The sequence below is a fragment of the Balearica regulorum genome, chromosome 24 (assembly GCF_011004875.1).
Source record: "Balearica regulorum gibbericeps isolate bBalReg1 chromosome 24, bBalReg1.pri, whole genome shotgun sequence".
Taxonomy (NCBI): domain Eukaryota; kingdom Metazoa; phylum Chordata; class Aves; order Gruiformes; family Gruidae; genus Balearica; species Balearica regulorum.
In genome coordinates, this window is record NC_046207.1 from 3956026 (window position 1) to 3968182 (window position 12157).

At 55.5% G+C, this 12157-nt stretch overlaps 2 protein-coding genes across 2 annotated transcripts; both read left to right on the plus strand.

Moving 5' to 3' along the window:
• The first annotated feature begins 23 nt into the window (after positions 1-23).
• Positions 24-8939, plus strand: RETREG3 (reticulophagy regulator family member 3). Its single transcript, XM_075774884.1, has 9 exons — positions 24-322; positions 1762-1868; positions 3103-3133; positions 4277-4403; positions 5125-5209; positions 5633-5770; positions 6279-6358; positions 6704-6836; positions 7343-8939. The coding sequence occupies exons 1-9, from the start codon at positions 150-152 to the stop codon at positions 7774-7776; spliced, it is 1308 nt and encodes a 435-aa protein (XP_075630999.1). The 5' UTR covers positions 24-149; the 3' UTR covers positions 7777-8939.
• A 463-nt stretch (positions 8940-9402) lies between these two features.
• PSMC3IP (PSMC3 interacting protein) lies at positions 9403-12085 on the plus strand. Its single transcript, XM_075774963.1, has 8 exons — positions 9403-9512; positions 9623-9735; positions 9809-9898; positions 9992-10103; positions 10238-10383; positions 10853-10906; positions 11387-11446; positions 11590-12085. Exons 1-8 carry the CDS (start codon positions 9479-9481, stop codon positions 11647-11649), a joined length of 669 nt encoding a protein of 222 aa, XP_075631078.1. The 5' UTR covers positions 9403-9478; the 3' UTR covers positions 11650-12085.
• Positions 12086-12157: the final 72 nt, after the last annotated feature.

Genomic DNA, 12157 nt, shown 5'->3' on the forward strand with positions numbered 1-12157 from the left:
CGCCCCTCGCGGCGCCCTGGCAACGCGCGTGCGCCAAGATGGCGGCGCCCGGCGCGGCCTTGCTTCCGGCGCAGGGGGCCGCCATGTCGGCGGTGGTCTGCCGTGCGCGCGCGCGTAGAGCTGCCGGATGTTGATGCCGTGCGGGAGCCATGGCGGCGGCGCGGCCCGGCGAGCGGCAGCGGAGGGTGCAGGAGCTGAGCGCGGCGCTGCGGGGCCGCCTGGGGCCCTACGAGCCGCTGCTGAGCGCCGCGCAGGCCGCGCTGGTGTGGGAACGGCCGAGCCGCAGCGCGCTGTGGTGGGTGGCGGCGCACGGCCTCTTCTGGTGAGCGGGGGGCGGCGGCGGCGGCGGGGTCCGGGCCGCGGCTGGTGGGGGGCGGGAGGCGGGCCGGGGCGCAGGCCGTCCCGGAGGGAGCCGGGTCCGCTCCCCTGCGGCGGAGCCGGGCTGCGGAGCGGTCCCTGTGTCGGAAGGCGCGTCCCGCCGAGGCCCCTCACGGCGGCGGAGGGGCTGCGGGTGCGCCTCGCCCCGGTCGGCTTCTCCGCGGCCGCTCGGTAACGTGGGAGCTGCCGGAACGCCCCGGGCCGCTTCGGTTTGGGCCGCAGCTGCGCCGCGCTGCCCTGAGGGGATTTGCCCCCGTGTCAGTGGGGCTCGGGTGGGCGCAGCGGCAGAGGCCGGCACTCGGGGGGCACTAGCGACCGGGCTCACGGCTCCCTCGTACCCCTGCTCCCGGGACCCGGTGAGCAAACCCCGCACGGGGGATCGTGAGCACCGTCCGTGCCCGAGCGGCTAGCCCAGTCCGTGACCCGTTTCAGCGGACAAGAAGGAACCTGGAAGCGCTGATGTCTACTTCAGCTCTGTCCCTCTCCGCGTGTTTTTCCTGTTATCTGAAAACATAAAACTAATCAGCGAAACCCAAGCTATTCTGTGCGCTGTGCAGGCAGGGGCAGCAGGTTCTGCTTGCCTCTGACAGGTGAAAAGCAGGGCTTTACCCCCTGTAAAGCAAGGCTGTCCTGCTAGAAATGGCAGGAGCAGATAAGGGTGCCTACAGCAGCCTGACGGCAGCTGCCTGATAAGCTCCCACCAGGCAGCACGGGCAGGCTGAGCGCTGACTGATTAGCACTTGCTCGTTTTTCTTTAGCTATCGCTGAGTGTCCTGGTTTCGGCTGGAATAGAGTTAATTTTCTTGCTAGCAAGCTGGTGTAGCGCTGTGTTTTGAATGAGAGCAATGCTGATAACAGGCTGATGTTTTGGTTGTTGCTCAGTAATGTTTATGCAAAGTCAGGGACTCTTCAGCTTCTCAGCCCTGCCGGGTGCATGAGGAATTGGAGGGGACACAGTCGGGACAGCTGACCCCAACGGGCCAAAGGGATATTCCATATGGCATCGTGCCCAGTATATAACTGGGGGGTTGGCCGGGGGGGCACCATGGCTCGGGAACTAGCCGAGCATCAGTTTGTGGGTGGTGAGCAATTGGGCTGTGCATCACTTGTTTTCTATATTCTTTTATCATTACTATTATTATTCTCTTCTTTTTCTGTCCTCTTAAACTGTCTTTATCTCAACCCACAAGTTTCACTTTCCCCCCGTCCCCGATTCTCCTCCCTGTCCCACTGGGGTGGGGGGAGTGAGCGAGCAGCTGCCTCGTGCTCCATTGCCGGCTGGGTTTAAACCATAACACTGACCGATTCGTTTTGAGCTAGTTTGCGTTACCCCTGTTGTGTGCAGATCTTCTCAGCACCGATTTGTTTGTTTCTTCCCCGTAGGTTTTTTGCTCTGACTTCTCTTCGCTTGCTGTTCCTGGTTGCATTTACCCTTATAGTAGTAGTTTGTCTAGATCAGTGGAAGAACAAAATCTGGCCTGAAATTGGAGGTAAGTTGCAACATTTGAATTGATACCAGCAAGTCAAGCGCTATTTTTAGCCCTAGAGGTATATAGGGTCTGCACCACCTGGAGTTAAATAGTTAAAATCCCGGAGTTTTTTCTTTGTGAGTGTAGAAGCAGGCAGGAACACTGTAGGCACGTTCTTCCTGGAGCTGGAAAATCCTAACCTATATAAACATAGGAAGAGCTTTTTGTGCTTGTGACACTGGTATTTGTCTCATAATCTTGAAACATCTGGCGTACGTGAACTAGTGCAGGTTTTGAAGCAGTGATTCACCTTCCGAACGTTCAGTACAAGAACAAGAATTGAAGCGTACATGGAACACGTCTGGATTATTCCTCAGAATCTGTAATAAACTAGCTTCATGTTTTAAGACAAAGATGAGTCCCAGCCTTGCTGTTGAGTAGAGATTTCTTTGAAAGGAGAGGCGTCTCAAGGCCTGTTAATGAAGTTAGTCTAAAACTTTCAGTAAATAAGGCAGTTCTGTCTGTCATTTGTGATATTAATATACTCATGACTACTACCATCGTTAGCAGCTCAGGATTTTGTTGGCTTTGCACGGACAGGTTGGTTTTAAAGCAGTGTGTGTGGTTTGCATGCTCTCCGAGGTAGTTCCCTAACTAACTAGCAAGTTCAACTCCCAGCTTTCTGCTTCAACTTGTGTTCTCTAGTTCTTGGGAAGACATTAGGGTTTTCCTCGGTTCCTAGCAGCAGCGTGGCTTGGGCTCTGTAGCTGAAGTGATGAGGAAGTGTCTGTCTGGCTCCCTCAAAACCTCAACTTTGATTTGTCAGGATAACTGGTACATCCCTGGGCCGCTTTCCAAATCCCAGCCTGAGTGAGAAAGTATCAAAAGACTTAAATCTCTGATGCCTCTCAGTAAGCAAGCTGTTCTTCCTTCCCCATCTGGGGGTGTGCAGGGGAAGGGAGGGAGATAAAAGCCGTGGTTTTTGCTAATACCTGTCACTGTAAACCAGAGCAGCCTTCCAGACAATGCCCAACAAATATTGAGGGGCCACAGGGAGACTCTCTTGCAGTCTCATACTGTGACATGTACGTGTTCAAAATGTGTTCTGGGGTGGTGCATCTCTGGTTCTTAATTATAGTTACTGTCTTTTCCAGGTATTCCCCAGCTTGTTAAATCTTTACTTAAATCCCAAGAGCTAAGCGTTCTCATGGCAAATTTCTTGCAACTAATGTAGTGTCTGTTCTTAATATTTTAGTGGCAAGACCTGACGAATTAGACAATGAGAGGTAGGAAACTAATTGAATCCTCTGCTGTTTGGTACTTTGCTGTGATACCGTGTAATTAGTACCTGCACATGTTTGTAGTGTTGGCTCCTTGAGTGAGGAAGGAAGGGGGAGAAGGGAGCTGCTTAGCAGAGGGAGGACGGAGCCCTGTTGTCTGCCAAGCCATTCTGACATGTTTTCGACTTGCCCAAGGCATTATATTATACTTAATCTTTGCCCCATGCTGACCCCCAATAATGCTTGTTTGAGTGTTGTAAAATGTCTCCCCCCCCGCACCCTTAAGTTACAGGTGCTGCCTTAAAAGCAATTCCTTTTGGATGGGCCTCCAGTAGGAGAAAACCACCTTTTTTTTTTCTTTTTTTTTTTTTTTTTACATAATGAAGTCTTCTGAGACTCCATAGGGAATGTTTATAGGCTTGTCCCAGAAGTTGTTACTGCATAGTTATGATCTGACTGCAGCATTAATAATGGGTTGAGAAATGCTGGGGTGTTGTCTTACTAACAACACCTTCCTCTCTCTGGGCACACCTTTCTGCCTGCCGGTGCTGCTGAGCCCCGCTGGATGCTCAGTTCCTGATTAAATCACTTGAGCTGTTGCCAAATGACAATTTTTAATTTTTTTTTTTTTTTTTTGCAAGAGGCCCAAGTACAAAAGGAATTGCTCTTCCTAACCTTCAAGTACTTGTGACTAGCAGTTAAAAAGCCCTAATAGAACTTGCCAAAGATAATGCCTCTGAACTAACTGAATATATTACGTAAGGTCCAAGGCTGCTTGTAAACCTCGTGCTGAATTCTTGGGGGTTCGGTTGACCGGATAAATGCAGAAAAAGCAAACGGATTCGCTTGATTTGCTTCTGCACTGCCCTTTCCCTCCAGTAGCATGGAAACTAGTCTAAGCCAAAAAAGCAAATGACTGAAATTCCTGCTCCTTAGCTGCTACAGGAGAAGGGGGACACTTGTAGAAAGTGTGTAGAAGTGCTGCTTTTGGCAGGGTGGTGTTTTGAAAGGCAGGCTGACCCTCATCTCTAGAGCCCAGGAGCTGGGGGAGAAGAGAAGGTAGCATTGAGACAAGTGTTTGTAACAAGGGACTCCTGCACTGACGTTCACGCAGTAATATGTGTTCTCGAATTCTTCCCTTTGCTGCAGCTGGGGATATGTTCACCCTCGGCTGCTCGGAGTGCCAGAACTCTGTCACCATTTGGCTGAAGGATGGGTGGCTGGGACCAACTTCTTAAGTAATCTCTTCATTTTCAAGAGGCAAAACCCTGGAAAGGTAAGAATGTACAGACCTCAGCAAATAAAATGTTTGGTGTGGAGCTGCTGCTGACCACTAGTATCCTTTTGTGGTGGCATCCAGCGTTGGCTGAATGCATTCAGACATGGGAGGTTACCACGGGAGGTCTCCCACAACAACGTGGCTATTAAGTGGTGGAGAAGAATAAAAAGTACAGGCAGAATAATCAGGTTGTGGAGGAGGGAGGAGAGCACGAGTGTCAGCATGTTGACTGCGCTAGTGAAGTGGAAATGTAGCTGCTCCTTCTGGAGGTTGCTAGCTTTTTAAAGTGTCTGTCAAACTCATCTCCCTCATTGGATTTTAACAGTTTGAGAAAGTGTGTCAAGTTTTTCCCCCCCCGCCCTGCCCCTTTTTCTTCTTTTTTTGAGGCTTATGCAGAGAGGAACCTGTAACACTGTGGTACTGTCCTTATCCTTTTCACCTCAGAGTTTTGTCTTCTTTAGCCTCTTCCTTGCTTTTAGCATACCTGCATTGGGAAGCTCCTCGTATTCTGAGGCAGAGGCCTTGGTGCTGCCCATCGCTCTGAAGCCAGATACCTCCTGTGTCTGTGCTAGTCCTAGAGCAGGGTCATTGCACGCTAGGGAGGCTTCGCTGTCGTTAGAATTACAACTTGACCTAGAATCTGCAGAGAACAAGATGGTCAAGAACTGAGTGAATCCACTGCTTAACCGTGGAAACTCACTGTCTCCCATGTCTTCAGTTTTGCCTTCTAGTGTGTGGAGTCTTTACTTTCCTGGCTGTCCTGGGCCGGTATATCCCCGGACTCTTGCTCTCATACTTGCTGTGTAAGTAGATCTCCATGCCATTACAGACTTACAAGCGAAAAGGGGTAGAGATGGGCGGGATGTGAACGTCCAAGGGATGGGGCTCTTCTGCTCAAAAGGAAAGCTTGTGTGAATGGCTTTAAAATTTAAAATAATGCATTCTGCCTGGAATGTGGTGGTTCTTGACCAGGACTCTAAGGCCTCTGGTCCAGAGAGAACATGTTTGAGTGCTTAGTAACTGTAGAGCTGAGCACTAACAGGTTGGCCTCTCAATTTTGTTAAAATGGCAGAGGTGATTGCACTGATTCTAACTGCCTCCCACAGTGTTGCCTTCAGTACTCAGATCTTGCGTACTGCGTATGTTACGCTGCATCACAAAGTGGGCAAGGTGTTTGCCAAGTAGCATCCTGAATGAACTTCTAATCACGTTCCCACTTACCTCAGTGCTCTTCATCCTGCTGTGGCCCCTTGCTGTGTACCACAGACTGGGGCAGCGCATGTACATGAAGCTGGAGCCAGCTCTGCAGCGGCTGGATTTCAGCGTTCGAGGCTACATGATATCAAAGCAGCGGGAGAAGCAACGTAAGTTTCTGTACTGTGTTTCTGACCCTTGGTACCTGAAACAGTCTGGGAATCGAGCCCGTGGTCTTGGAGCGGGATGGGGCTGCATGTGTGGCGTGGCAGTCGCTCCAGCACCCTTGGCAAATACTTGCAACTGCGTTGGGAAGGAAGCGAGGCAGCTCTGCCTCCGCAGGCATCTCCCGGCTAGCAGTTGGTGTAAGCTTTTCACAGTGCCGAGCCGCTCCGTTTCTCAGCTGCCAGAACTGTGTGTTCCATATTGCAGTTGCACTGAAAAAAGGGGAAGGGCTCGGTGCAAGGTAGCTGCTAAACATGTTCATCTCGGCAAAAGATCTGCAGCAACCCAAGTCAGAAATGATCACGTTGCTCTGCTGTGGAGCAAAGCATGCCATGCTGTGTTATGTTACGTCCAAGCTTGCCGGTTTAGGGGTTTTCTGCTCGGCATAAGGCTGGTCCTGTACAGACCCCTGTCCTGGGAGCAATAATAAGCTTTGACTCTGGTTTCTGGCAGTGCGTCGCCGATCCCTTCATCAGGAGGCTGTGGAAGATGGGAGTGACAGCGAAGAGGAGCTTGCCGCATTCTGTCCCAAGGTAACGAAGCATCTCTGAAATAGAGCTCGGATGAATAGAACAAACTCGCTGTAGCACGTGGCCCTGTATCCAGCATGTTGTAGCTGAGTTGTGTGGAAAAATCACATGAGGATGTTCTCCTTTTAGAGAGGTCTTTCCTACTCTGTCTCACTCAAGTATGTCCAGCGCTGCTTGTACCAACTACAGCCTCCTAGGCTGGGCAGTGAAGTGTGAAATGAGCCTCAGATACCAGCCTGCCATGAGGACCGGGTTTAACTGGCGCCCACTGGATCGTGTATTTTGTCTTGAGGTACAGGAATAAGTTTTCCAGTATTGATGTTTTCAATTCTGTCTCCTATTTCAAAGCTGGATGACTCTGTAGTTGCCAAGGAACTAACCATCTCTGACTCGGAGCACTCCGATGCTGAGGTTTCCTACACTGAAAATGGGATGTTTAACCTTTCGAGGGGCCAGACTCCCCTGACAGAGGGATCAGAAGGTGAGAGGAAATGGGCAGTTCCTGGAAGGTGTGGAACTCCGAGCAGGCGCCGGTGCGATGTGTGGGAGGGAGGATGCATTCATTGCCTTCTATCCTTGAGGTCTAGCTGTTTGATGTCTGTCTTGCTGGCTAAGATGAGATGCAGCTACCTATTTTTTTCAGAACTGAGCTTCCTTCTTAATTCCTGTGGTGCTTTAGTAGAGCAATGACAGCTGCTCTTCAAAGGCAGATCCAGTTCTGCCAGGCTGTACGGATACAGGTTGCAGCGTAGCGTCTGGGAGGGGGTGCTTTCCTCTGGTTCAGCATCTGCCTTCCTTGCAGAACCGGGAGGTCAGCAGGCATCCCGAATAGCCGCGGGGGGGAGAGTAAAGAGCGTTTGGTCTGTGAGATGACAAGAGACGGTCTGTCTTGGGGAAGTCACGGCCCAGCTTTTGTGTGCTGTGCTGCCCTTGCCTGCAGGGTGTTTGGCTTGTGCTGTGTATTTAAAGCACTTCTTCCCCTTCTAGACCTGGACGGCCACAGTGACCCAGAAGAATCTTTTGCCAGGGATCTCCCCGACTTCCCTTCCATAAACCCGGAAGCAACTGGCATGGATGACGAAGATGACACCAGCATTGGGATCCCAAGTCTGGCTTACCGCCCACAAGGAGCAGAAGATCTCCATCTCCCATACGACCAGGAAGAATCCGGCGCACTGCCATCTGTACAGAATCTTACTAACAACATAGCCGGGTTTGTCACCAGAGGGATGATACAGCTTGCACTGTCAGGAGCCCCTCAGCCAGGCTCCTCGCGCAGCGACAATCCCCAGAGAGGTGCAAAGACTTATCTGCGAACAGCCAGCTCGGACTTGGACACTGACGCGGAAGGGGATGACTTTGAACTGCTGGATCAGTCCGAGCTGAACCAGCTGGATCCTGCTGGCTCACGGGGCCAGTAAGCAATCCCACCGCTTCCCTCTGGTTTTCTGTTGCGCATCGTGGAGGGGAATCCTGGAAGGAAAAGCCTTGCACAGTTACCTAGATCGTCTCCTGTATGGATATGAGTGATGTGACAGCCAGTCCTGGCTGGGAACACCACTGTGACTTGTGACTCTGTAGCCTCGCTTGGATTTTAAAATAAACTACACTGGTAATTCATAGGGAAAAGACGTTGATGTGATAGCACCACAATCACCCATGCGTTGCCCTGCACTGTCTGCCGGGATGCTGCTTGCTCCGAACTTCCTCACTTAAGACAATAAATCTGGTGGCTGCAGCTCTAGAGACCACCGGTCAGACTGACTTAGCGCCGCCGAGAACAATCTTGAAGCCGACCTTCCAGAGCTGATGGTAACCAGGTGAACGGGATTGGTTTCCCCTCAGACTTAGTGTCTGGGACTTAATGCTGTTCTGTCTTTAAGACAACCATTCCCCGCTCCTAAAATGTGCACAGAATCCAAGTCTTTCCCAGCAATATCCGGGTAGATACGAACCCCTTGCTCCTCCTGTGGACACGACGGTGTACAGCCACAATGTTTGTACTTGCAATGACCACTCATCTCCGGTTCCAGCTTTCTAGTGATGTTATTTTGTAAGAGACGTAATGGCAATAAGACATCTACTGTGATGACTAGAGTCCTGCAAAGAACATCTACGTGTGGCAGCTGCTCTTGTGTTGCTTTCCTAAAATAACAGAATAACGATTTGCTAAAAATCCCCTGTGCTCCTCCGGCACATGTTTGGCATGGACGGTGGTGGTTCTGCACTTCTGGGGAGCTGCTAGGGACGGGTTTTCTGCAGGAGGGAAGAGCCGGAGCCGGTCGGCCCGAGCACTTTTGTTCTGGCCCCGGGCAGAGCCTGCCGCTTCCCAGCCTCGTGTGGTCGAGAACCCGCCGGCAGGAACCGCACTGGGGGGGACACCAGCCCAAGCCAGCGGTGATGGATGAGCGTGCGCCTGTCGCGCTCGTGTTAACGAACCAGCAGCCTACGGGGCAGAGCGCTTCTGCCAGCGGGATGGTCCCGGCCCTCTCTGCGTCACTGAGCTTTCCCATCGCTTCTTCTAAGCCATAGAACCCGATTCCCGTCCCGGTTGTGCAGCAAAGAACGTACCTCTTCAGGGAAAGCCCTGTCGCTGCTGCTTTTTGTCTCAAGCCGCTCGCATCAACCCCTTGCCGTACCGCAGGGGGGGGGCGGCTGCCCGCAGCCCCGGGTGTGTGTGTGGGGGGGTCCTTAACGGGTTATTTTCCACGAGCGGCAGCCTCCCCGCTGGCCTGGGGTGCGGTGGTGGCGGGGGTTAGGGACCGGTTCCTGTCCGCTCCGGGGGTGCAGAGCTTCCCCCTCCCCTTCCCCCCGCTGGCCCAGCGCTTTCCGGCCGCCGTTTGTCCCCTTCGTCCCGCCGCGGCCGGGCCTGTCCCGCCCTGGGGCCGCCGCTCTGCCCCGGGCCGGGCGGAACCGGGGGCGCTCCGGGAGAGCGGGACCGGAGGGGCAGGGCCACCGCCCTGGGCTCCCGTCGCCCCGCCCTCTATGGGCGTGGCTTCACCTCGCCAATCCGAACCCGTCTTTTTTCCCCGCCCATCAGCCGGTTGGCGGGGAACGGGCGGCGCGCCGGAAGTACGTCAGCGCCGCCGGCCGGGAGCGGAGCGGGGAGAGCGGAGGCGGAGGATGAGTAAAGGCCGCGACGGCCCCGCGGCGGGCGGTGAGTGAGCGAGCCCCGGGCGGCAAGTGAGCCCCGGGAGGCCGCCAGCCTCCTCTCGCGGTCCCGGGCTGTCCCGGCGGCCGCCGGTTGACCGGCGGGTTGTCCCTCAGGAGGCGCCGCCGCCGCCGCCGTCCTGCTGCGGTACCTGCGGGAGCAGAACCGGCCGTACAGCGCTCAGGACGCCTTCGGGAACCTGCAGCGGGAGCACGGGCTGGGCAAGGCGGTGAGCGGGGCCGGGCCGGGGAGCGCGGGGCGGGCCGGGGCACGGGGCCCGGCTGACGGTGCTCGTCCCGCAGGCCGTGGTGAAGGCGCTGGAGCAGCTGGCGCAGCAGGGCCGCGTCCGCGAGAAGGCCTACGGGAAGCAGAAGATCTACTTTGCCGACCAGGTGAGCCCCGGCCCCGGGCGCCGACCTGGCGGGCACCCGTCGTCGTCCGTCCCGTCCCCCCCCCCCCGCCGCTGACCCGCCGCCTCGCCGCAGGAGCAGCTCCCGGCCGCCAGCGATGTGGAGCTCCGCGGCCTGGACGGGGAGATCGCCGCGCTCTCCGCCAAGGTGCAGGCGTTGCAGCAGAGCTGCCGGCAGATGGAGGCGGGTGAGCGCGTCCTGCCCGTCCGGCCAGGCCCCCACGGCACCGGGAGGGAGCAGCTGGTTGCCCCGCGGGCACGGGCAGCTGTGTGCTGGCCGCCGGGCTGTCGGCCCTGCTGGTGATGGGTGCATCCCTTCCAGAGTTGAAGGACCTGAACAGCTCCATGACAACCCCCGAGATGGCCAGAGAGATCGAGGAGTTGAGGAAGGGCTGCGCAATTTACGTGGAGAAACTGGAGAGGATTAAGTCTGCTACTAACCACGTGACTCCAGAAGAAAAAGAGAAGGTGAAGAGCTGCCTGGGGCTGCGCCGAGTACCAGCAGCAGGGCCAGGGCTGGGACAATCATACCAGACCCTTCGCCAGGTCACCAGGTCCCCAGTCTGACTGATACTCATATGGCAGAGCGTTGTGTGGGACCTGGGCCGCTCTGCAGAGCCTGCGCGCGAACCTCGGCTATGTGTGCGATGGTGATGGCTCTTGGGGTGTCTCTAGGAAACAGCCTGAGCTGCCTCTTCCTTGCAAACCTTTGCCACTTGGTCAACTCCCCTTTTCCTGTCTCGGGTGATCTCTTTCCCAGAGAGGTTCATGTCCCTGCAGGGGCTTCGTGGGCCACTTGTGCTGTTAAATAACCTCTGGCTGTAAGCTGGGACGTCTGGTGGGTCCTTGGCACCAGGCGCTTCCCCCCTCGGGTGTACGGCGGCTTCACAGGGCACCTGCTGCTGGGTTGGTTCTCACTTTGTCTTGCTGTTCGCAGGTCTGTAGCGAGCAGAAGCTGTACTGCAAGGAGTGGCGGAGGAGGAAGCGAATGGTAACAGTCGCGGCGTCGGGCAGGGTGGGTGGGAAGCGGAGGTGACAAGTCCCGTGGTGACACTGGGTGACACTGGCACCGTGTCGGGGACGTGGGGTGTGCTGGGGAGCAGCCCCTGTTTGAGCTGAGCACCTTCCCACCGCTGCGGTGCTGAGCGAGGAGACCTCAGGCGAATGCTGTGCAGCGGAGCAGGGAGCGCCGTGCTGGCTGCGCTCGGTGCCGTGCGGGTTTGGGGAATACTCGGGGTACCAAGATGATGCCCTGGGAAAGGCCATGTCGCTGCAGAGCTCTGCCTGGCCTCAGGAAACAAACCAGACTCTCCTCGCGCTAAGAGACAGCTGCTCCCACGCTGTCACCGGAGCTGCGCTGGCTCGTGACACCCCTACGGGGGACAGTCCCCGACAGCTGTAGTGGGGCTGCCTGGTGCTGGCAGCTCGGTGCGGCTGCCCCACAGCCCTCACGGCACCCCTGTCTCTCCAGGCGACCGAGCTGCTGGACGCCATCCTGGAGGGCTACCCCAAAAGCAAGAAGCAATTCTTCGTAAGTACTGAGCTGGGCTCTGCCCCGTGGCCCCAGGCAGTGGCCCTACCTGCAGCTCTGCCTGCCCTGCCTGCGGCCCTGCCTGTGGCTCTGCCTGCCCTGCCGGGGCCACCGCCCTGCTGAGACACTCTGCTCTTGTGCAGGAGGAGGTTGGGATAGAGACGGACGAGGACCATAACGTCACACTGCCAGCGGCTGTGTGAGGCACTGAGCGAGTCTTTGCCCAAGGGAGAAGGAGCTGATGCTAAAACTCAGCTGTTGGGTTGGGTTTTTTTTTCCTCTTTGCAGGGCTTGGGCTCGTCCTGCATATTTATATGTGTTTGTTTTAAAATGCTTTGCCACCGGAAGGGTGGTTGGAGCCGGTAACTCAGCACTGGGCCCTCTTGCTGTCTCGCTTGCGGCGCAAATGTTTTCTTCCTTTGGAGATGAGGCATCCTCCTGCGGCAGCAGGGGAAAGGTGTCGGTACTCTGTTGCAGAGTCCCTGGTGTTTCACTAAGAAAAGGAAGCGATCGCCTCAGTGAGGCAAATAAACCAGTGACCGTTACTGCTGCAGAGCTCTGCGTGTGTTTCAGCTGCTTCCCGCAGCGTGAATGAGTGGGACAGGAGAATACGATCCATTAAACACCAGGGGTTTGGTTCGGCTGTGCTTTGCTGTGGCATTTTCCTCTGTCCAAGGGTGCTGGGCAGGGCTGAGGCTCTGGGATGCAGCA

What these genes read in the sequence shown, in the direction of transcription:
- RETREG3 (XM_075774884.1), top strand. Translation starts at nt 150, where the DNA reads ATGGCGGCGGCGCGGCCCGGCGAGCGGCAGCGGAGGGTGCAGGAGCTG. An exon ending in CTTGCTCTCATACTTGCTGT is followed by an intron (nt 5,210 to 5,632) that starts GTAAGTAGATCT and finishes CACTTACCTCAG; the next exon opens with TGCTCTTCATCCTGCTGTGG. An exon ending in AAAGCAGCGGGAGAAGCAAC is followed by an intron (nt 5,771 to 6,278) that starts GTAAGTTTCTGT and finishes GGTTTCTGGCAG; the next exon opens with TGCGTCGCCGATCCCTTCAT.
- PSMC3IP (XM_075774963.1), top strand. Translation starts at nt 9,479, where the DNA reads ATGAGTAAAGGCCGCGACGGCCCCGCGGCGGGCG. An exon ending in CTCCAGAAGAAAAAGAGAAG is followed by an intron (nt 10,384 to 10,852) that starts GTGAAGAGCTGC and finishes TGCTGTTCGCAG; the next exon opens with GTCTGTAGCGAGCAGAAGCT. An exon ending in AAAGCAAGAAGCAATTCTTC is followed by an intron (nt 11,447 to 11,589) that starts GTAAGTACTGAG and finishes GCTCTTGTGCAG; the next exon opens with GAGGAGGTTGGGATAGAGAC.